Source organism: Columba livia, chromosome 10, assembly GCF_036013475.1.
Source record: "Columba livia isolate bColLiv1 breed racing homer chromosome 10, bColLiv1.pat.W.v2, whole genome shotgun sequence".
In the NCBI taxonomy this organism is placed as follows: Eukaryota; Metazoa; Chordata; class Aves; order Columbiformes; family Columbidae; genus Columba; species Columba livia.
The window spans coordinates 3,833,606-3,857,142 of record NC_088611.1 but is presented as its reverse complement, the minus strand read 5'-3'; the positions used below and the strand labels follow the sequence as shown (position 1 = coordinate 3,857,142).

The 23,537-nt window shown below is 40.6% G+C and overlaps 1 protein-coding gene and 1 long non-coding RNA gene across 3 annotated transcripts in view; one reads left to right on the top strand and one right to left on the bottom strand.

Annotated features, from left to right (window-relative positions):
* The window catches only part of SLC6A1 (solute carrier family 6 member 1), a 111,504-nt gene that overhangs the window by 72,432 nt on the left and 15,535 nt on the right, over positions 1–23,537 (top strand). For both annotated transcript variants that reach the window (XM_065074975.1, XM_065074974.1), the window contains 3 exons: positions 19,498–19,932; positions 20,724–20,855; positions 22,285–22,385. In XM_065074975.1, the coding sequence (XP_064931047.1) occupies positions 19,698–19,932; positions 20,724–20,855; positions 22,285–22,385 (468 nt within the window). In that variant the 5' untranslated portion in view covers positions 19,498–19,697. The remainder of the gene's footprint in view (positions 1–19,497; positions 19,933–20,723; positions 20,856–22,284; positions 22,386–23,537) is intronic.
* LOC110363559 (uncharacterized) lies at positions 11,311–15,436 on the bottom strand. Its single transcript, XR_002421743.2, has 3 exons — positions 15,306–15,436; positions 14,686–15,086; positions 11,311–12,605 (listed from the first exon to the last, which is right to left on the bottom strand). It is a non-coding gene; the product is annotated as an uncharacterized LOC110363559 (long non-coding RNA).

Here is a 23,537-nt window from a genome sequence, read left to right as displayed (position 1 = left end):
TTCCTGGAACCTGGGATATGCTACCGGTCACATCTGGGGTAGAATTCATCAGCTCTTTGTTAGAAAAGGAGAACTACAGATAGAATGCAATTACCAAAGCTGAAATTTTGCCAAGACTCCGGATTTACTTGTTGAAAAGTGCCAAGGCATCTTTCACGGTCACAAAATGTGACACTTACCTTTTGGATGGGACACAAGGATAGGCTTGTTGTGAAGAATATGGTTGCAGAAATAATTTGCCTAGCGTATAAATAGTGTTTGCATGTGGTAGTATTCTTCAAGAGAAGAGAGAGAAGCAGTTGAGCTGCCAAGCAGTACAGATAAATTGTATCTGAAAAGAAAAAAACTATTGGTTACAGAAGGATATAGGTAATTGGTACCATATGTTGTTGCAAGCTTCTTTCTTCAACTGAGCAGTCATATATTACAGTGCAAATAACTGGAAGTTATTTTGCATGCTAAATGATAGCCTTGGGTTCTTTGGGACTGTGAAGGCCTTTCTCCAAAGCTCTTGGTTATTTACTTTCTCAGATAAAACCAGTGGTATATACCTAAACTAGCAAAATGATAGACAAAATAAACTCCACTTGTGAGACTGTTCTGCACCATGAAACAAGCAATACTCTGAATGTTGATATCAGATGCCTATCTAATATTTAGTAGGTGGTATCTGTGAGGTATAATTGTGATGGGAGAAGAGGTTTCCTTTGGTTCTACAGGAATGTATGCTACTCCAAGATCTCTGTAAAGAAAAGAGGGTGAAATTGGGTAAGATGCAGAGATGAGAAAAGCTAGAACCATGGGCGTGTGTAGTGTGTAAGGGGTAGATTGTGAAGCTATGCAGGAAAGAACAGTTCTTTTCCAAAAAGTCTCATCAAGAATAAAGTGCTTTTTACGAGTAGGTAGAGAACGCTCAAATATTCAGAATTTCTTATGTAAATTTGACCTCTGGCTTTCTGAAGACCAACAGAGCAGGACTTGGCAGAAGGCACATTAGCAGTGAACACTATCCAAATGACATATACAATAACTCTTCTCTTATTCAATAATAATACAATAGTATTGTACAATAACTCTTCTCTTATATCCCATCTGTCATTGTTCTGTCTGTCTAGCTGATTTCCTGGAGTCTTGTCATATGGCAGTGTATTTATCCTCATCACAGACCGACTTATCCAAGATTTCCAGTTTGGATGAGTGAAGGAATATAGCTGCAGTGGAATTCTCTGCTGTCTGAGCTAAGCTTCCAGAATCAGAGTGTGCCCCCCTAGAGTATTTAGGGTAGGACTCAGGACCTCGTCTATAAATCAGTTCTTGACCCTATGCCTTATCATCGAAAGCCAAAAATCATTTGTCTTCAGAATCTGAAAACTGATAGTCTGTGCTATGGCAGAGGATCCGTCTTACTAATTCTGGTACCTGTGTATCTCTGATCCTGTTAAAATCTCCTCCTTTGATGCTCGTTGCACACGGATTCCTAAATTACTTTTCTTCCGTTTTCCTATTTCTTTTGTTGTTGTCTCGTTACTGCTGCTTGTAAGTTTTTCCACTTAGCATGGCATCATAAAATGAATGTGTTCTTGGGCTTCACAAGGAGTTGACATGATTCTTCAAGTCGTATATGCAGGTGCTGGGAATCTGGAAACTACGGGATTTCCTACACCACAAAACACCAGCTCTTACTTACTACAGCGTGTAGTCATCTCTGGATGCTGTCATGGCTGTCCTATGCAAACATGGAGAGGATTCCACATGGATATGTACTCTGCCTCTTGGTATTGCTCTCGCTCACCTTCCATCAGTTCAGGATTCCTGAGGAGCAAGGGGTGTGAAGAATTGCAATCCCAATGAGTTAATCTTCTTCTACTGTGATGTGTTTCAGAAGTATGAAGCGGAAGAAGGGAAGAATAGGAGCTGAGCTGAGTTTCAGAAGTGCTTGTTCTTTAGACCTTTATCAGTGATGTAGGGTTTTTCTCTTGTGGTGGTTTGTTTGGTTTTATTTTGTTTTCCCAAACATGGCTGCCTGCAGGAGTCTTTTCATGCTTAGTATTGGTGCTTAGTATTGCTGCTCTCTCTGAACTGCTCTCTCTGAACTGCTTTATTTTGTTGTAATTACCATGATTTCTTCTGGGGTCTGTAATCTCTCAGGTCAAGCTTGGAAATGGAAACTTTGCCCGGGAGTGTTCAAAGTGTGTCTGGCAGTAGCCTTTCAGTCATAAATAATGAGCATTTACCATGATGAAGTTTGAAGAAAGTGGGTGGTGGCGAGTTTTTGGACTGGGGGGAGGAGGTATGTGTGGGGTTTTTTTTTTTTCCTTCAATGCTTTTTCAGAGAACTGTGTTCCCTAGCTGGAAGATATAATGGCTATATGAATTGCTATTTAATCAGGGATGCTAATTAAGTCTTAGCTCTTTAATGCTTTCATGGGAGAGTTGTATATGATTTGCAGTGGCTGGAATTGCAGTTGCAGGCAATTAAGCTGTTCTTGGCTCAGCAGGACCCAAAAGTGCAGTTTTATGAGGGATATTTGGGTCTTGAAGAGATCCTGCCACCTTCAACATTTTCCTTGGTCTGACAATATTTGTTGTTGTTGGTTTTGAAAGGAAATAATCTAAAGCAGTGAGTCAGTGAAGAAATACGTTCATTTCAGATTTTAAGTAGCCTTTTTTGTCTGTATAATTACAGTAGTACATCTACTTTTATGACACAGTTAATTGTTGGTTAAATGTAGAGCCCATTCTTACTCAGCTCTTCAGCATTGCTTGTTTAGTTTTATAATGCAACTGAGAAACACAGGTTCTTAGCCATGGCTATCTGCTATTTACTCAGATGCTAACAAAGGGTTCCTACTTATAGGTCTTGGCAACACTTCTCAATCAAGTGGATCAAACTTAATACAGTGGAGGGTCTTAAATGAGAATTTTTGCAATGACCAGCCTAAAGAACTGCAAGATGTGTGAGCTGAAGGAGGAGAAAATGTGTGGAATACTTATCAGGTGTATGTAGTACAGACAAAACCAAACCAGAAGCTAAATACTGCAACAAATAGCATGAGGTCTGCTTAGTGATTATAAATCAGCTGGGATTTTTAGGTTTTGGATTTTTTTAGTCCCCCAAACATATCTTGGTAGTCGACATCACTGACACTTGGTGGTGGTCACTGTAATATTTGGTCCTCTAGGACTTGGTTCAGGAATCATGTCATAGCCTTGCATCAAATAATATGCTGTTTCTAGGCATAAGGGACAAAAGGGAGAAGAAAAATATTCTTCATATTTCTTTATCTGAATACTGCTTGGAAGGGCAGACTTCTCTTAAGAAAAAAAGGTAATTCAGAGAAATTTCAGATACTTGAGGCTGGAGAAAGAGAGCATCAGATGGACTTATGAGGTTTTAGGTAAAAAGCATGGTATAAATCATAACCTGTAAGATTAGAGGAGTTTTTAAATTTGTTTTCAGTAGAGTCAACTCTTTCCTTCCCACATTCCCCCTCACTAAAGTGGCAGTAGCTTCTCAGCAGCGCAGGAGCTGGTGGGAATGGAAATGCTAAAGAGATAAAATAAACAGTCAGGAAATCTGCGAATGGGCTCAATGATGTCATAAGGAACAATGTCAGATCACACTGAGCAAAGATTAGATGTTTGGTCTTTTACCTACTCCATGAACACGGGTTGGGAAGGTTACTTTTCCTTTGGCTCAGTATCTTCCTTGTCTGTGCTTAACCCCAGTAGAGCAGTCTGAAGTGGTACTGTCCCAGCTTCAGTCTACTCTGAACTACTTTCAATTAACTGCACTAAATAAGTGCTAGAAAAGCAGACGTGATGATTGTAACAGTTACTAATAAATGGAGTCGCTTTCTGCTTTGTATTTGAAAGCCATTCTGGAGCTAACTCTTGTCCTTCAGGGTTCTTCCAGGTTTATTCTATACAAAGCTTTTACTGCTTGCTGGTTTGAGTTTAGGTGTACTGCCATCCTACACCTCTGGTGATCAGACTCCAGAGGGGAAGAGGGGAGTTGTTTGTGGTGGAGACAGTCAGACTTCAGATAGTAAAAGCTCTCCAAGAATCTGCATACCCAATTACTGCTAAAGTGCTCAATCAGATACATGGAAACTGGTGAGATAAATCTTTTGGATACTCCAAATTATACTCTGTGGAGAGAAGAAAAGGACAGGTGTGATCTAAGCTATTCTTTTCAATTTCATAGTCAGTGACCTTTGAAAACTTCAGTGTTATCCATCATTGACTGCCATACTGATATCTGTATGGGAAGAGGTTGCACTTCAAAATGTTTGCAGCCACTCAGCCATCCAATCCTTTAGTTCCAGAGAACATGTGTTTTGACTGATGTGGAAGTCTCAATGGTATAGAGCAAGATACGGTCTTTGTGAAGAGCACTAGGTTCCAATTCCAGGTCCATCAGTTCCTGTTAGATGGCTGCGGCCATTCCACCTTTCTAAGTCTTAGTTTATAATTGCTGTAAAATAGACAGATGATCCTGTATTGATTTATTTATTTTTTAAAACGTTTTAAAACTGTTACATGTAACATTCTAACAGCAAGGAATTACCGTTGGTGAGAGAACTCATGGGCATCATGCAAGATCAATATTTCTCTAACTCATTCCGGTGTGAAAACACATCTTTTCCTAAGATCAGTTCCATGTGTTTACCTAGAAATCTACTCCGGCTTTAAATGGTTGTCTGGGCAGTGCTAAGATACTAATTGAAGTAGAAAGCATCGATCCTAAGGAGCCCCTGCGGGAGGATTAAGTGAAATCTTCGAAAGGAAAAGTGTGGAGTAGCACATGTACTATGGTATGGCAGCAGAGCAATAGGCATTAATCCAGCCTAAATAACACTGGGAGACTTGAAGCCTGCTGATGAATAACATTGCTCATCTATTATCCATAAGCAGCTGAGAATACAGATTTTCTTGATTGGCGAGAAAATATGACTGTCCCAATTTTCAGGCTGTTTTTCTCAAATAAATTAAGAGAGAGTATTATTGCATCTGTGACTGCCTGAGGACACTTTTCTCAGATCTCCAATTGAGAAGTTCTGGCACAATAATCCAATTTGGACACCCTGAAAATAAGGGTCATTTGTTAGTATTTGAATGCCAGAAATGCACTCTGTAGCATGGCTTTTTCTGGTGGAGATCTCTTGGCCAGCTCAGAGGACAGCTTGGTGACAGGTGTATTTTACAGGTGACCAAGAGTGATATTTCCAGATGTGCTTAAGAATCACACCTGAAATGCAATTCTTGCAGATTTTTGAGGATTATAGGCTTAAATATCAATTATGGATCTCACCCAAAGCAATGTTAAAACAGAGCACTGAATACTATATAACTGCTGCTGTTGGGTCACATGGAGGTTTTTTCTATTTTTTTTTTTACCTTACAAACACGTTTCATCCACATAAATGCTTTTATCTGTAGTGGAATTCAAGGGGGTTGAGTAATTTTAAAGAGAGACACTAAAAAATATGGTTTCTTGGACAAATTTGAAGCAGACTCCACTGATTGAGAAGTAGATGGCTTATTACTCCTATTTCAAGGGGGAGCTTGAGTGATTGCTGCCTTGAATCAAAAGTTGGGCTTCAGCTGGAGTTCTTGGAGCAGTCCATCTAGGGAAGGACGTGTCAGCTGTGTTTTTAGTACTGTTAATTTCATTAATAATAGAGCTGCTGTCCAGGGACAGACTAAATTCTTCAACCAGAAATATGAACGGACTTTAAGTGCTTGAGTTGAAAGGTGCTTTTATTTACTCTGAGAATGTATTCATCAACATGGCTTGTGTTCCAGACATTTTAATGTCATTTTTATACATGCTTACAGTTATTAGTTTGCAAATGATGATTGAATTAGCAAATTAGATTCTTTCACCCTTGGCAAGTGCCACAAACTTTGCAATTGCAAGGCTGCAAAAGCCTGAGGGCGAGAGAAAGCAGTTTCCAAAAAGAGGAAAAGAAAAAACCCTGTACCAAATTATTTGCTGCAGCAAATAAGGTTTTGTCCAATATAATTAAATACATATAACTCTATTATTTTCTAGACAGTTAAATGGGATTAAAATGGTATCAGTGTGAATGTCCAAATCCCCAAGCGTGGATCTGGAAAAATGTTTTCTGATGTGCTGTTGTTCAGGTCAGGCAGATGGAAATCAAGCTGGCAATCTTGCACATTGGTGCAGGGCCTTCCATTTTGAGAAAAAGGTAAGCCATGTATGTGCTCTTACTTGGTATGAAAACACATTTTTCCTTTTTCAACTTCTTCTTGATGAACTTGATGTACCTTCAGAAAAAGGCAAGCTTAACTTAATCTTCTCCAGGGAAAAATCAGCAAAATCATATTTCCCATGTATAATATTTTTGCTCAGGTAGCTTACTATTCAAACAGCTAGGAAAAAAACCCCAACTCTTTTGCGTCCTCCAGAAAGGTGTTTGCCTTCTAAGATTCTGGCTTGGACTTTATACAGAAAAAAAATGCCCTCTGGGATCAATGAAAATTGTGTCTTGTAGCAAATGATACCAAGTAATGAAGGTTCTGCCTGTGAATGAACAGCTCTCCTCTCAGAACATAAATGCTCAGGGGGCTGAAACAGAAGATTTAACATTTTCTTTTTGACATTACTAACAAGGTTTCTCAGGCACTTCTGTTGTCTCTCAAAACAGTGTATTTGACTGGCCCTTGTGAACAAGAAAACTGATTTAACTTACCCAGATGGCTTAGCTGGGACTTGCAGGTTTTCTACTTCTCCTGCTTGTTGGTCTGGGTTCCTGACAAGCTTAATTATCCCAATTAATTACAATACCAGTGTGGCATCAGCATCACTGACACAAATCTTCCAAAACTGACAAGCTCTAGTTCTGGGGGATAGATCTTGAGAGTAAAGTTGCCCAAATATTGACTTTGGTTTTCAGATTGTAGCATTAGCCTTTGGTTCCAAACTGTCTTCTGTTTTCCTTGATATGTTGATGTTTACCAGATGGTGCCTCTTTTTTTTTTTTTTTTTTTTTTTTTTTAATAAAAGTAGCAGACTTTGATTCATGACAGAAACCAACATTTGGTGTTATCTGGCTTTGTGACCCTATCAGTTGGCTTTCAGTTATGAGTAATGTCAATGTTGGTACATGGATGTCTCCTGGTAAGTTTGCTGTCAGTAAATGGGGGGGAGGCAAAAAAACCCCAACTAGCAAATCAATGTCTTCATGAGGCAGAAAACTCATAGTCTGTGTTTATAGTAAATAAAGTGGACAGTTTATCTTATATTTAAAATTATTTTGTGTGGGAGCTAGCTATTCTTAATGGTTCCAAACAAGAACAGATATTACTGGGTATACAGGAGATGTCTAAGGAGTTTGAACAATCTGTTTCCTTTGAGCAAAGCTTTGAAGCTGCTTAGTGGCTAGAATGCTAGAGACAGGTAAAACCAAAATTACAGTGGTGGGTTTACAATGCATGTGCCCTCCATACGGCAAACCTTTGCACTACATTTTAATGTATTTTAAATAATCCTGTACAAAAAGCTGTTTAGAATCATCACTGAAGTAAGAAGGTAAAAATAAGCACTGTTAGCCATATAAACAAAATGCCATCCCGCACAGGTATGACTGGCCTCTGCCAAGGGATCCCGAGTTATCTCAGCCCAGAACCTGCAGCTGAAGTGCCAGCAAGATGCACGAGAGCTGTGTATGAGTAGGGACTGCACACGAAGCCTCAGGGTTGATACCTTGCGGAGTCCAAATATGAGCCCCATTGTCATGTGTAGAAGAAGACTTGCTACTATGAGCGTCTGGAGAATATAAAAGAAGATTCACATCCCTTAAAGGATATTTAGTTATAGAAAGTTGAGTCTGAGATGTTGCTGAATTGTTGCTAAGAGAACTAGGGCTTCAAAATACACAGGATGCATTTGTGTTTTGTTCAGAGTGCTGCCAACTTTTCAGAGCAGAATCTGACCCACTGGTTGTCTTGAAACAGGCTTTCAATGTGGCCTTAAAATCACTTGGGACAGGCATGAAACCTTGCCCCGTTGGTATTGTAAGGCAATTGACCCATCAGCTAAAACCAGCAAGGACTGGTTTTCAAATATAATATTAACTACTTGAAAAATTCCCAAATTTATCTTGAGCTTTTTTTTTTAAGTGAAATGAAAGCAGATTGTTCCATTTATCTCCCACCTTCAGAGTGAGCTTCCTGATTGTTTGTCCTTATCACTTCAAGCCAGAAAGTTTTAGAGATTTGCTAAGCACCTTGACATTGAAGCTTCAATTTCATCATTTGGCAGGAGGGGAGAGGGGAGAATTTCTTGTCCCCATTTAAACTGCTTTTTAGTTCAGAGTGAAATCCCATTTAAACTTAAAGGTTTGGATTGAAGTTTGAGGATCAAAGAGAACAGAACAGAAAGAAAATGTGGCTTTAGCTTGGAGCTGTATCTGAAAAGAGTAACCCCAGATTCAGGGCTTTTCTTGCTCTCTCTTCTGCACCCCCCTCCAAAAGGGGATGTTTCTGCTGAAAGGGCCTTAACTGCATAACATGTGCCTGCAGTCTTTTTTTGTTTGGTTTGCATGATAACTGCATGCAAGAATCACAAATATAAAGTATTTTCTTATTCAGAAAATCGTTTTGTATGGCTGCTAAAATTGGGTAAGGGTTTTTGTGGGAGTTGTGTTGTGGGGGGGTGGGGATGAATTGCAATGAAGTGATACAAATTGAAAGAAGCTTAACTTTCATTAAGAGAGCATACCCAGCCCCTAAAAACATGGACCATCACCTCTCTGTTTGTCAAAATGGATCTCCAGCCTTGAGTCTGATGCATGGAGCTTTGTGGATCCCGTCTGTGGGGTGAGTCTCTGAGCTTTAGACAATGTCCCTCTCTGGATGTCACCCAAAGTGACTTGCCCAGTCACACAGAGAAAAATCTCATCTCGGGTGTGCTGAGATGTCATCCTGTGAAGAGTAAGTTGGTCGTGACACTTCTAGGCAGTGTTTTCAGTTTCCAGACAAAACTAAATATCCCCTGTTTTAGAAGCTGGAGGTTGTGGAAGAAGTACATTAAACCAAGAGAAACATCCAGCACAAAAATGCAGTATTTTTGCTGCCCAAACTTTCTTTTTATTAAACCAGAGCTTCTGAAATTTCTTTAAGTTTTCTTCATCATTTTACAGAAATTGTTTTTCTAGCCCTTTCGGCTTCATAGTGAATCACAAAATGGAAATTTTATTTTTTTAGAGGCTAATAAGAATAATTGCAAACACTTAAGTTTTATTTCTCTCCTCTCCCCCCACTGCTGTAGACATGCCTTTTCAACTGTTAACAGTTAACAGCTGCCTTTTCAGATTAGAAATGCATTTTAAGACAGCAACTGGTCTAAATTTGGCATGATTGGGTGCTGGGAATTACATGAGAAATTACAGGTTGAGGAGCACTGTGCATTTAGTGAAATTCTGGGTGTTTGGATCAGATTCTGTGAATTTTGGCTTTGAAAGCTTGGTCAAGGCAGACAGCTTGCAATAGGGAGTGTTGCCTTTGCATGTCCTCCTTCCTCTGGGTTTCTTGTAGCAATGCTGTGAGTGTTCACAGGGTGCTGGTCAGTAGTCACTGCCTGTATTAAATACGGGAAGCTTTAGGCTGGAATGATCCTTTTTCTGATGTGTTCTGACAGGTGGAGCAACATGTTTCTAACTACTCCTGCCCAAAACAATAGTGCTTAAAAAAAAGGGGTGGGGGGGGGAGGAAAAAATAATCTGCACACTGATAGATGGGAAGGAAGGCAGAGTGTTTTATGTCATGTTTTCACAAAATAACTCTGTAGTTCTTCAGGGACATGGCAGCTCTCAAAGAATAAGGCAGTGTACTGATTTCCTAGGCTTCCAGCAGCATTAGTGACCACACCACGATGCTGCCCGAGGGCTGGCTGTGGCAGATTTGGCTGAGCTGAGGCACTGGGCTGGTGGGCCAGTTTCATACAGTTAGTTCTTCACTCCTGTGTCCCCCAGCCTGCACAGACCCCAGACCCGCGGCCGTCTGTAACAGAGCAGTTGGAGCAGCTCTGGTCTCAGAGGAATCCCACAGCCCAGCTCACACAGTGACCCCCTTCCTGCATCACTGCAGGACCCTCTCCTACATCTCCAGGCTACCTACCAGTAAATGTGGCTGTATCATATCAGGGCATTCTTTTTTGGAAGAGAAACAACATGTGACTTGCCAGACTAATAAAAATTAAATAACAAACACTAACTCCTGTTACTTACCCTGAGATTGTTTTTATTTATTTTTTCTTGTGTAGAGGGAGGCTGTGATCTTTTTTGGGGCCTTTATGTGCCTTTATTTGCTTTCACGAGGCAAGCAGTCTTTCATACCTAATCATTTGTACATGCTGGAAATAAAAAGAGTCTATTAGAAAAGTGCAGCAATATTATTATTGAAGACTTGGGGATTACACTGGGACTCAAAGAAACTCTGCTTGAAATTCTGCCCAAGCTTACTGCTTGGGTGAATTACTTTGCCTTTGTTGTACTTGCTGCTCCCTTTTTCTGCCCTGGCTTCCTGCATTGGTGTGTCTCCAAGGTCTCGTCTCTGTGCAGCTCGGAGCCAGCACAAGTTCATTGCCCTGACACAGGAAGCCAGAACTGCCCAGGGAACCACGCTGCTGAGGCAGAAACAATTGGGGCAACTGTGTCACCAATACCAAAGAAGATACAAAACAGGGGCAAGCTGTTTGCTGGAGGGAGCGAAGGGTGGTGACAGGGAGAGGAGTGGATGGAAGGAGGGTGTCTGTAATGGGAGCAAAATCAGGTGATCGGTAGTACCTCTAAGTCAGGACTGTGATTTCTGCAGTTTGGAGCAGGGTGTTTCATCTCCTGCTCTCTCGACCCTGCTTCTGTGGCCAAGAGGGACCTGCTATGTTGCGTTATTTCCTGGGGGTCAGCAAGAGGATGCTGAAACCTCCCTTAGAATCAACCAGGATGCTGACTCTCACCGGTCATGACCTTTTTTGAACCCCTCTGTGCTCCCTACCAGTTGCATTTTCTACACTGAAAACCAACGTGGGCTCTTTGGGAAGGCCTTTGGGTTTGCACAACACAGGTTCTTATTAATACCAATTAGGTCTAAAGAATGATACCCAACTAATGTGAGGAACAATGAGCAAACCCATTTTTATACAGCAGTAACCCTGCTCTATAAAACTTCAACAGTAGAGAAGTGTCCAAATCAGGAATGTTGACCTTGGCTAGATGGGTTTTCTAGAGCAAGTTTTATTGAATGTCAAACAGTGGTGAAGCCAGAAATGGGTGTGTGGTAATTACTGTATTTTGTTGCTGTAGTCAGCCTAGAAGCTAGTAATAGAAACTGTCACAAATACTTTATTGCAAACAAATACAACAATGGAAACAACAAAGAAAATACTGTATTCAGTAAGGCAAGAATCACCAAAGTGTCTGAACAAGTAGATACATCACATTTTAAGGGCTATTTGGTTCTGTTGTAAAATGCTAGAAATCTATTTGCAGTTTGGCTCAGAAATTTATTTTATGTGTAAATACAGAATAGTAGGGGCAGATTGTGCTAATGTGAGCTGAGCAATAATATACTCAAATAATGTATGACTACACACAGACTTGGTAAAATCACTGGGATTGATTGGGAATGTTAGTTAGTATAGAGCCTTGTAAGAGGCTGATTATCAGTTACTCAGTTTTCATATAATTCCACAATGACTGGAAGAAGTTCCTCTCTCTTTGCATCTCCTGCCGTGATCAATTTTCTGTTTTAAACAAAAGTTGTACATGGCCCAGATGGGAAAATCATTACAGGCTTACAAGAAAATATTGCCATTTTGGAAACAGGGTTCAAGCAGACTCCCAAGATTGTCAGGATAATTTTGCACTTGTGCATGTGTCTTTTGCTTTATATTTAGTCTTATGTCAACAAGAACAACAAAATTTATTGTCTTTTTAAAATAACCTTAGCACGGGCTATATGGTCAGCACTTTTCATTATTTTGGATCTCACCTTTCTTGTTTGTTTCTCTTTTTTTGTAGTTGCAAAGGCATACCTTTGCTAGTAAGTTCTTTAAAAAAGAGCTATGAGACATTTATGGAAAGTGATAAACATTTATTTAAGCACCTGACCATAATATTTCCTAACAGCAGTACTTTATAAGAGAGAAGCTCTTTCTGCACATTAGACCTTCATATCTTTTACACTAAGAGTGAATTTCACACCAGGAGAGCTCTGTGCACTACAGAAGATGAATGTAAGTCTCATTACTGAGCTGAAGCTGGAATTAGGGAGTAAATGCTTGTGGTTTGAGCTCAAAATTAGGCAAGTGTCTCCAAAGGGACCTGTATGCCACAGAAATGTAAGCTGTTTGGTGATGTTGTTTGGCTTCTGTTTTTCATCTTTATTTCTGAAGTACTGAATTATTGCTGTATGTGAAGACTAGAAAATTGAAAAGTTGTTTTTTCCCTCTTGGTGGTGGTGTGACCGTCTTCCAGCCATGCTTATAGATGCCATCCTTACCACTGCTTTGGATTCTTGTGACAACTTGTGCATCCCCTGAGAGACAGATAAGTGCTATAGAAATGCTGACAGACCTTAAAGAGAGGAAAACCAGAATCAGAATATTTTTAGGAAACTACTTTATTTCTTTCCTTCCCATGCAGGCTTTTCTGGGTAGCTAGAGATTTGTTCCTTGAAGGGTGGCTAGAACTGGTAGCAAGCAGATGAGTGTTGTTGGCATGGAGCCTGCAGGAGTAGGTGTCTGTGTTTGATCAGTGTGGGTGAAATCTCTCTGTAAATGTTTACAAATGGGCAAGGGAATGAAACTCCCACCACTTCCCTCATATTTCCCCTTTCAGGCAGGTGTTCTAGTCTGAGGTGTGAGAAGTTGATATTTTAGTGGTACTTAATATATTGTCAACCTGCAGTTTGCATCTGTCGTGTCGCTGGGCCTCTTGGAGGAGACACGGCACATGCAGTCGTTTGCCAGCCTGCTGCCCGCTGCTTTGCTCCCTCTAACTTCTCAACCTGGTGATCGGGGTCAGCCGTATTTGACAGAGAAGAACCCAAAATCTTTAATGCTTCCATTGATAAGCTTCAGAAAATCAAGTAGAGGCAAGAGACAAAAGTTAATCCATTTCCTGAAAAGCTGTAGCATCCAAGCCTGTATTAGACATCAGAGAAGTCATGGAAGAGCATGTCATGCATCTCCCAGCACCCAGAAAAAATTCAGCATGTATCAGTCATGTTGGATCCCGCTGCAAGATGCAGGCTTGATCCATCTCCACCTGCTTAAAAGCATTCCACACTCCTCTCTTTAAATGTATTCTTGTAGATAACTTCTTAGAGATTTGGTCGAAGCCACATTTTTTGGCCAGCCCTGCCTCTTTTTCCTGGAGTTACTATACTTGTTGCATCAAATAAGATGTTACAATATTTATTTTTAGTTTTGTTACTGTCTTTAAAAAACCTCCAGTTCAAGCAGCGTTTTTGGGCAACTTTTTTGAAGTGGGGGTGACTGGGGGGTGGAAGAGGAGTGTGGGTGTACAGGGCATGTTTGTACGCCTCTAAAATACGCCCTAAGTACATCTTGCTGAAGCTTGTTTCATAATTCTGTATTCAACCAAGTGTTCATATGTTTTTTTCACAACCAAAACAGAGTACGGTTCATAAAAAAATATCTTATAGAATATCTTATAGTGCAGCATGCAGGTTTTTTTTGCTTTTCTATGCCTTCTGAAGATTTTCCAGCACATCTCACCTTCTCCCAGCTGATAATGATACATCAGTTTACACCCCCTGCAGATGCAGCAGCTTTTGTGGATTACCATTTCATATTTAAGCATGCATAGCTTTCCAAAGTATCTCAGCAAAGTACATATGTGGTGTATAAATAGTTAAGAAGAAAGAGTAGAGAGATGCATGGGAATGTCTACATACAGCTTATAAAACCAGATGTTCAGAGAATGTGTAATTTAGATTTCTTTCTGCAAGTGTGGCTGTTAATAGTGAAAGAAATATAGCTGGCTGGACAAATTTAATCAGACAAATGCTTGATCTGTGACACTATTAATCCTGTAGATCTGATTTTTTTTTTTTTTTTTTTCTTTTTTTTAACCAGAGGGAAGATCATGTTAAAGTCAAAATATAGACTTGTATAGCTTTTAACTTGAAAATAACAAGCTGGTATGGACAAGCATCCAATCTAATTTAGATATTACATACAACTCTATTTTGGGCCAACTTCAGAAGTACTAACAGCCAGCTGAAGTCCTTCATTTGTTGCTACGTTATCTTTGGAACCCTAATGTACTTCACTGACTTGACATGGGGATTGGGTGAAATCATGTGACATTTTATTAGGCGGTAAAAATATTAAGAGCTACTATTTAGTTTATGCAAGCTAAACACAAGAAAACCATTACAGAAAGGCTCGTGCCATTACATCTACCTAAAATCTAACAGTATTTCTCAGATAAGGCCCTGTTGCTAGCAAGCTTTTCCACAAATAGGTATTTGCACAAAACCTAAACCCTTTGTCATTCCTTTAGGTAAAATCAAGGTGAAAATATGGACAGTGGTATTTAGACTTTGTACCTTTTTGTGGTGAAAATAGAATTGCCTGTAGTTACTCTTCTGGAATAGTAATAATTTTCCTGTCCACATTTGTCTTACCTCTGATAATTCTTGCTGCTGCTATTATTTTGCTATTTTACAAAAGATCAAGGCAGCTTCAGTCTCCATTTGCTCAGCGTGGTTTGCCAGAGCTCTGGAATGCTCAGCTGGGGAATTGGATGCCGGTGCAGATGCAACAAAGGACAGATTTTGTCACAGTGATGCCGGATTCCACATATCCATCTTAAGAAACGAAATGGGGACAAGCACCCTGAAAAAATTCTGAAAATGGTGATGGCTTTTTGTGAACAGCAGCGACTACAGGAAAGTTCAGAAGAGGTGAACCAAAAGAAAAGGAATTAATCTGTTTTGTCTCTTCTCTCTTTGTGGGCTTCCTTCCTTCCTTGCTTCCTTCCTTCCTCCTTTGCTTGTTTGCTTCCTTCTTTCCAACAGTATCTCTCCTATAAAAGAATAATGAAACAAAGCTCAATGCACTCAAGTCCTCTTTTTACACTTTCTATATTTCAGTCCCATTTAATACACTCCAGGACGCTGCTGACATGAGATATATGTTTTGCTATGAAACTTAGCATATGCATGGTCTCCTGACTTGATTGCCCAATACAAACAGAACAAAAGTGCAAATAGCTCGTGGCCACAGTGGGGCAGAGGAATCATACCTTCAAAGTTTTATGAAGCCAATGTGGCATTATCTATAACAGCATTTCTTCAGCGTCTCTTGAATGAAGCTGCTGTAATTTTGTGTTGTGTGGAGCCCTTGGAGCTGCTGCCCTCCAGGGAGGGAGGAACACAATGGATTGCAGGGGAGGGAGTAATGAACTTTGAATGTACCAAGGTTCATCATTTGAAGGAATTGGGGTTTCCTGCTGACTATGTGTGCTTCTGAACTGTCCTATATTGCCTTTTGCTATCACTGGTGAAAGATGATAGTAATATTGCAGTTTGCTTTCATTTTATGCAGCCAGTTCTAAACTCTTCATATCCAATTTTGTGCAGACCAGGAGAGAAAAATGCTTTTATTAATTAAGTGGCACTCTCTTTGTTCCAGTTACCCTGGTTGTGCTTATTACCTTGGCTGCTATGTGTGCTTGGCGCTCTCGAGTCATTCTTCTCTTGTGTGGTGGTTATGTGGGACAACTAGATGGTATCCAGCCCCCTGTTTTAGAGGGCTTTCTCCTCTTGGCTCAGCAACCCTAGTAACTGAAGTCAAGGAAGCTCTATTGTGCACTGAGGAATGTGGTGAGAAGCTGCTGTGCCCTTCCTAGCACACTCAGCATTGGCATGAAGGAACCGGCGGAGCAAAGACCGACTTATTTGAAAGATCCCTCCATCTTTTTCCCACAAAGCATAACGTGCATAGCGAGTGTCGTACCTGCTCTGCTGGATGACAACTATAATTTGTGTTTCGTTTTGCCCAAGCCAACCCCCAGAGCTTACATAAGTGTCTTTTTCTCCCATTCCATGTCAGACCAATTTTAAATTTAAATCCCAGTGCTGTGGGATATTGCCTAATCAGATTAGAGGGCATGCACCAAGTATCTTTACAGCTGTATCATTAGTTCTTCTAGATTGTTGTACGTAAGTTGTGGGTTTTGAAGTCCTACTGTATATGAAGGATGTGGGTTGGAGGTTAGGGGTTACCTCTATTCTCGTAATTTATTATCATTTCTCAGACTTGGAGAAAATAGTTTTTCATAGCATGGAAAAAACCTTAGTTTCAAGCCTATGGAGTGAAAGCATTTTTTCATTGTGTGATGCTGATTTGCTTTATCGCCATATATGCACAAATGTCCATGCACTCACACCACTGACAGTAACACCTCCAGCAGGGTTTGCAAACAGAATAATGGCTTCAGCAGCGGTAGGACAGGACAGATGGCTGTAGAGCCTTCCTACCCTCTAGCCCTCATCCAGGTCATTGATAAAGATATTAAACACAACTGGCACCAAGACTGATCCCTGGGGAACGCATCTCCCTGTGTGGTTGTCTGAACTACTGCTTTCAATCTCTTTTAACATTAAAAGCCCCAGGCTGCCTGCCAGCCCCCCTCACCTGCAGCACAGGTGTGTGCACACTCACCGGGCTGCCTTGTGAAGTTTCAGCCTGGCATTCAGCAAGCAGGTCTGGGCACCTTCCTCCACAAGGACTCGCAAAATTCCAGGTTCTTTGTCTTATTCATGAAGATTTTTGAACTAACCCCCTGGTGTATCTTTCTCATAGACCCTTACACTGGACTAAATTACTCAGGTTATTCAGCAGAGGCTTTAATCCATACCCAGAAGTCTGCAGGGTGCAATGGGGCTGGAAGTGCTGGGGCTGGCTCTGCCCCAGCACTCACCTGTTTGGAGGTGTCAGGGGGCAAATCCACCTTCCTCTGGGCTTGGTCACTTTGGAGATGCAACGCAAATCCTTTCCTGAAGTGCCAGCTGGGAGGATGAGTTTCTTCCTCATCATGAGGCAAATGAGAGATATACATACATACATATATATATATATATATATATATATATATATATATATATATATATGTACATGTATGTAGTGTTGGTTGATTGGGGTTTTTTTTAATGTTGTTTTGGGCTTCTTTTTTCACTCATCCCCAACACTCAGCCTCTTTGAGTACTTGGAAGCTTGTACTGATGATAAAGCACAAGCCAAACATAAATCCCAATAACAAAATCTAATTTAGTACAGGACCCATTTGTAGAAGTACTAGAAGACCCTGATGATCCTTCACTTTGCGGAGCCTGTGTTGGCGACACAGAAGCCCTGTCAGTTCTGTGTGCTCATCAGCAGGTGGTGCTGGCCAACTGCACGTGGTTCATGCTCTCCTGGAGCTCTGCACCACCAGCTCTAGGACATGTCCCTGGGGAGGTCAAATCCCAAGCTGAGCTCAGTCTAGCCTCAGAACAGGAACCCCATTTTGCCAACACTGTGATCTGTATGTCCTTGGGCATAAGGAACTGCTCAAACTTCTGACTGCAGCCAGAAGTGACATTTATTGGAACATGAAGTTGGACAGACTTGCTCTGAAATATGGAAAAATAAGTCCAGTTTTATGAAGGGGAGATGCGTACACAGAGGGGCTTGTGAGGATGTGAAAGTTCATAGATGGATCTTCCCTCTTTGAGGCCCATCTTGAAGTGGAACACAGAGGACGGTTCCAAGCATGATCCTTGTTTCTCGTCACCCCAGCATACCTATAGCTGATTCTCCTTCAGCTTCCTACTGAAACTTTCTTTTTATTATTCCATGTGACCTTATAATAAGCGTTACAATCATGCAGTGATCATAAACGAGAAGTTAAAGAGCAGTGTTTATAGTGGAGTCTTTACATGGACTTTTTTTTTTCTTTTAGTATAATTTACAAATAGAAGTGAATGGCTAATAATCTCAATCTTCCTTTACACAATCTGTAAAGAAAATTATTGTTGATCTTTGCATGACCTTGTGGCCAATGTTGTCAACGTTGCCGTGAGGTCTATCTTCAGACTGGCAAGTGTTTCATTTGCTGTGGTCTCTGTTTGAGGACTAGTAACTGGCATATGGTAAAATAAGTTAATAAGAGGAACTAGACAATAAATCCATCACAAAGGGGCATACAGGTATAACAGGCACCAGCTCACTCACTGTGTTTTTTCCAGTTGAAGTGGAGCTGGAGAAGTTTGCAGGAGTTACATGCACTTCGGAGTTGACTGAAATAGCCCAGGTCACTTTCATAATGCGTATTTGATTCCTTGATTTTTTTCTTTCTTTAGATTTTGGAAATTTATGTAGAACCAGTAACGGTTTTTGAGAAGGGGCAAGAATGCAACCCATGTTAGGAAATAGAAACTGAAAGTCCGTTACACACAGTGCTTATAATTTAAGTTTAGTGAAACATTTGTCTTGTATTAGCAACTAATTATAACCACATGTAAAACCGAACATCATTACCCAGGATTAAGTCCTGTTGCTTGATCTCATTTGTTGTTTAATTCCTTTGGGAGCATTTTAGAGAAAGGTGCTTTAGATCAGTGCACACTCTTCATAACATTTTAAATTCCCTATTAAAGGTGGTAAGTGCTATTTCTTGATAGCCACAGACTTTTTAGCAGAGCCTGTTGTGACAGGACAAGGGGTGATGGTTTTGAACTAAAAGAGGGGGAGATTCAGGCTGGACATGAGGAAGAGATTGTTGCTCCTGAGGGTGGTGAGAGCCTGGCCCAGGTTGGCCAGAGAGGTGGTGGATGAACCATCCCTGGAGACATCCCAGGCCAGGCTGGACGGGGCTCTGAGCAACCTGAGCTGGTGAAGATGTCCCTGCTCATGGCAGGGGGGGCACTGGGGGAGCTGGGAAGGTCCCTTCAACCCAAACCATTCTATGATTCTTGTAAATAAAGGAACTTTACAATCATGGAAATTCCCCATGAGTTTTTTAAATGCATAACAATGAAATTGATCATTCCACAAGTTCTGCGTTGTTATAAATATTATTTACTAGGCTGTTAAATAGAAATCTCATTACTGATTCATCTTCTGAATAGAGATATATAAAATCTGGGCTGTACACTGTGTGCAATCCAGTGCTGCATTTTAGAATTATTTTGTTTCTGTAGATTCGTAAGAGATCTATAGGGAAAAAAATACCAACTGATGGCTTGGAGATGGTTTTGATGGACCACAGTAGTTCTTCTGCCCAGCTTCCTACCAAGTCACTAAGGGAAATCCAAAGGGCAGAGACAGCTCTTCCATGAGTCACCCGCATTGCAAAGCTCTTCCGGCAGCGAGCTCTCTGGTCACAGTACGTTTTTAAGTTGCCTAAAGTACTGGTGAAGCAAATCTGATTTGTGTGATCTTGTGTTTTACAGATCAATCCAGACGCTGGTACAGGACTGGGGATTAGCTCATAACCCATCCCGGCAGCTGGGGGCCCGGGGGGGTGTCTGTCCCGCCGAAGCCGTGCCTGCCCGGGGGGGTTCCGCCAGCCGCAAAGCTGCTGTCCACGTGGACCGGGGCGGAAATCTCTCGTCCGGCTGCTGCCAGAGCCTCTCCAGCCAAACCCAGAGACATGGCAACAAACGGGACAAAAGTGGCAGACGGACAGATCTCCACGGAGGTTGATGCTTCAATCACCAACGATAAGCCCAAAACCTTGGTAGTAAAAGTGCAGAAGAAGAAGACGGATCTTCCAGACCGAGATACTTGGAAGGGAAAATTTGACTTTCTTATGTCCTGTGTAGGTTATGCTATTGGCTTAGGGAACGTGTGGCGATTTCCATACCTTTGTGGCAAGAATGGTGGAGGTATGTTTGCCATTTCATTCTTACAACCCAGGATATATTTCTGTATTAGAATTCACCACGAAAATTATCAGTGAAACAGAACTTGATTTTAACAGCTTTTTTACTTGTATAGGTGTGCTTTCTGGTTTGTTTTGTTTTGTGTTCTTTTTTTTCTTTTTATACTTTTCCAGGAGGGTTGGAACCATTTTAGAGAGTGGTGCTCTGCTTTGAGGTCTGCTCTGGAGTTTATTCTGCCTTCTACTTGGCAGGTGCTTTTAAAAGACCATAAGACATTAGAGTAGAATGAAAACACATTGTCCTCCAGTCCTTCAGAGGCCTCTCTTTTGGACAGAGTTTTAGAGAGGATTGCAGCTTGTAATACTGACTCTCAGCTTGCCATAAAAGACAAACTTAGCTGGAAAGCAGCCGGTTCTGGCTAAAGCCTTAATGCTATCTGCATGCTCCTGTGAGAGATGAAGGCAACTAAATACAGAGTCTTCTGGACTTTAGCTTTTTACTTAAATGGAAAATATTTGAATGATGAGGAGATTTTATATATATATATATATATATGTATGCATATATATATATATATGTATGTATATATATATGTATGTATGTATGTATATTTTTCCCCTTATTTTCACCTCTTGAGATACTGGCTGAGAGCTGCTTTTCACAAGCTTTTTTGAAAAGTTACACCTAAGAGGGAAAAAATAGGGTTTCTTTTCATATACAGCAGGGATGGAAACAGTGTAAACTCAGTAGTGGTTTTCCCTACTGTAAGAGACTTTTTCCTTGTTTCTTTTTAGGTGCATTCCTGATTCCCTATTTCCTTACCCTCATTTTTGCTGGAGTGCCACTGTTTCTCCTGGAGTGTTCCCTGGGTCAGTATACATCTATAGGAGGCCTTGGGGTGTGGAAGCTTGCTCCGATGTTCAAAGGTACGGCATGCATTTGGATTACTTTCTATTTGTTTCCAAGTTGCACAAAGTGACAGGGCAAGGATGTTTCTTTATGCCTTCATATTTTTACTGGAACCATGATTTTCTAGAGAAAACCTTCCTGAGGTGTAACTGATAATTTTGAAACATGCTAGGATATTCATCGCTCCCTATTAAAAAGAGCAAGAGTTAGGCATTAGAATCTCACAAACTTATATTTGAACTTCAAAAACTTATTAGTTTTTTGTGAGAACATATACAGACTGTTCAAAGTAGCGTATTAAATCTAGAAATAGTTGTCAGAGCAGGTGTGGAACTCTATTCACAGCAATTTGGTAAACGGTGTTTCTGTTTGGGGTCACAGAGGTTTCTATCTCCTGTTGTTCTTTATTGAAATTCAAAAGCCAGACACTTCAAAGGTAGCTCTTTCATGCTGAATTGCTGAAGACAAGCTCACTCCATACTTAGATTTTTAGTTAGAGATTTCTCATTGCTAGAACCTCAAGGTTTTAATCTAGATTCTGCATAGACCTACAAACCTCACAAACTGTGCTTTTTGCCTTCTAATCCCAAATTCTTGGACACGCAAGAACTCCTGAGCTGACTTCTGGACCATCCATCAGAGGAGCAAGTTACACTTTGAGTTATAAATTACTTCACACAGTGAAGGGTATGGTGACATAAAAGTTTATTTAGAGTGGATTTTGTTCTAGGAAAATTTGTATGGGGAAAACCAGAGAGATGAAAGTGTTTCTTACAGAGAATTATTTTAACTTTGCTGGAGTTACTCATGTTGGAAGGGAGCACGCTGCAAAGCACGGAGCCCTGCTTTGCATTATACTGATTTTGAGCTTTTCCTCGTGCGTGTTTATTGTTATGTGAGAACTGTCACCAGCCTTGGATATTTAAAATACCCCTGAAGCCCGTGTGTGGAGTAGAGGACAAGACATTGTCATCGTGGAACCCCAACGTTTCTTTAGTCTGAGATGACATAATAGCGTTATACTCAGTGTCAAGCACTTTGATCAGTATTCAGTGCCTACCTGGGCTGGTAACTCATTCCCAATTTGCAGGCATCCAGAGGTTTCTGTGGGACTGCAGCTTCAGAGAATGAGCTGATTTTGCTCTATTCCCTAGGAGTAAAAATTGCCAGTAAAATCTCAGCAGCAGCAGCAGTGACCACTTACTGCAACATGGAGAGAACTGGACACTATGATTAAACTTACACCCGACTGAACTATCACCTAAATCAGGCACCTTTTTATAATTGTGCTTCTAAAAAGAAATTAACTTGGCTTCTACAAAATTTGGCTGATGATACCAGCCCCATATGTTGTATTTGTCCTTCTGAACTGCACCTCTTCAAGTGGCACTTGCACAGACATTACTAGAAGTGACCTTCCTTTGTTTCTTTTTGTTTTCTTTACAGGTGTGGGACTAGCTGCTGCAGTACTTTCCTTTTGGCTAAATATTTACTACATCGTGATTATTTCGTGGGCCTTATACTACCTGTATAATTCCTTTACCACTGTAAGTGCATGTGTGGGACGGGGGGCTGGAATTGTTTGTTGAATGTAAACTGATATATAAATAGCTGGTTAATCTGTCTCACTATAAAGGTGTGAGATGAACACAAAATGCATAGAAAGCAGTAGGACAAGCCGTTTCTTACTAAAGAAAAACTATCCTCTGCCTTGGAGCCCAAAGGCCAGTCCTTCCCCTGAGAAAATTCTGGTGTATAACTGTTGTTTTTTTTCTCTTGAATAGCAGCCACACAAATGCTGTTTTTTTGGGAAACAGTATGTGTTTTAATAGTGGAGGGGTTTATTAAAAAATCCTCATGGACTGGAAGGTCTGCGATTTGATTAGCTCTGAGCTTCCGTTCATTGTTGTTATTTTCTTTTTGTTTTCTTTCTTCTTAAATTTATCTTTAGCTGTCCTGTTTTCTCCCCTCGAGAACGATTCATCAGCTGAGTAGGTCTTGTCTGATTTGTGGGGTTTGGCCATTTGAGGAAGCATCTGACATAAGTCTCAATAATTAATGCATTATTGTTCAACTGTTGCCTCTTCTATAAATTTTATTCATGCTTGCTTGTTCTCGGCCTTAAAGAATTGTCTCTGGTCCAAGTTTGCATTAATTACTTTCTTGATTGTTTCTGGTTTTGTTACCCTCTGATTTGTTATTGATGTGAAAGGTCAGTCATAGGCAGGAAGTAGTGCACTGGCCCACATTAGATTAATGTTGGCTTCTAATTCTCTTGAAGCATCTTATCCTTGTACTTGAAACATGCAGTACCCTGATACAATATTTTCTGTGAGAGGATTTTTCCAAGACTGGTCACCAGAAGAATATCTAAATTGTATCTAAATGAGATTTATTCTAATGGATAATGTGGAAATACGTTCTGCCTCTCAGAAGTTCTGAAAGATAACTGAATGTCATGGGCACATGTAGAAAATGCATGTAGAAAATAGAAAGTTTTCATTTTTCTAATTGCCCCCTGACCCAAGGGGAAAATGGAAATCTCTCATCAACAACCACCACAGCTTGATCGCCTCTAGTGCAACATGAGCTAACAGGACCTCCAGGAGATCCTTCCTGCTGCCCTTTTTTCTTGTAGTCCCCAACACACTCTCACATGTTGAGATGTGTATCAGACTCCAAAGCATTTGGGTTGATAT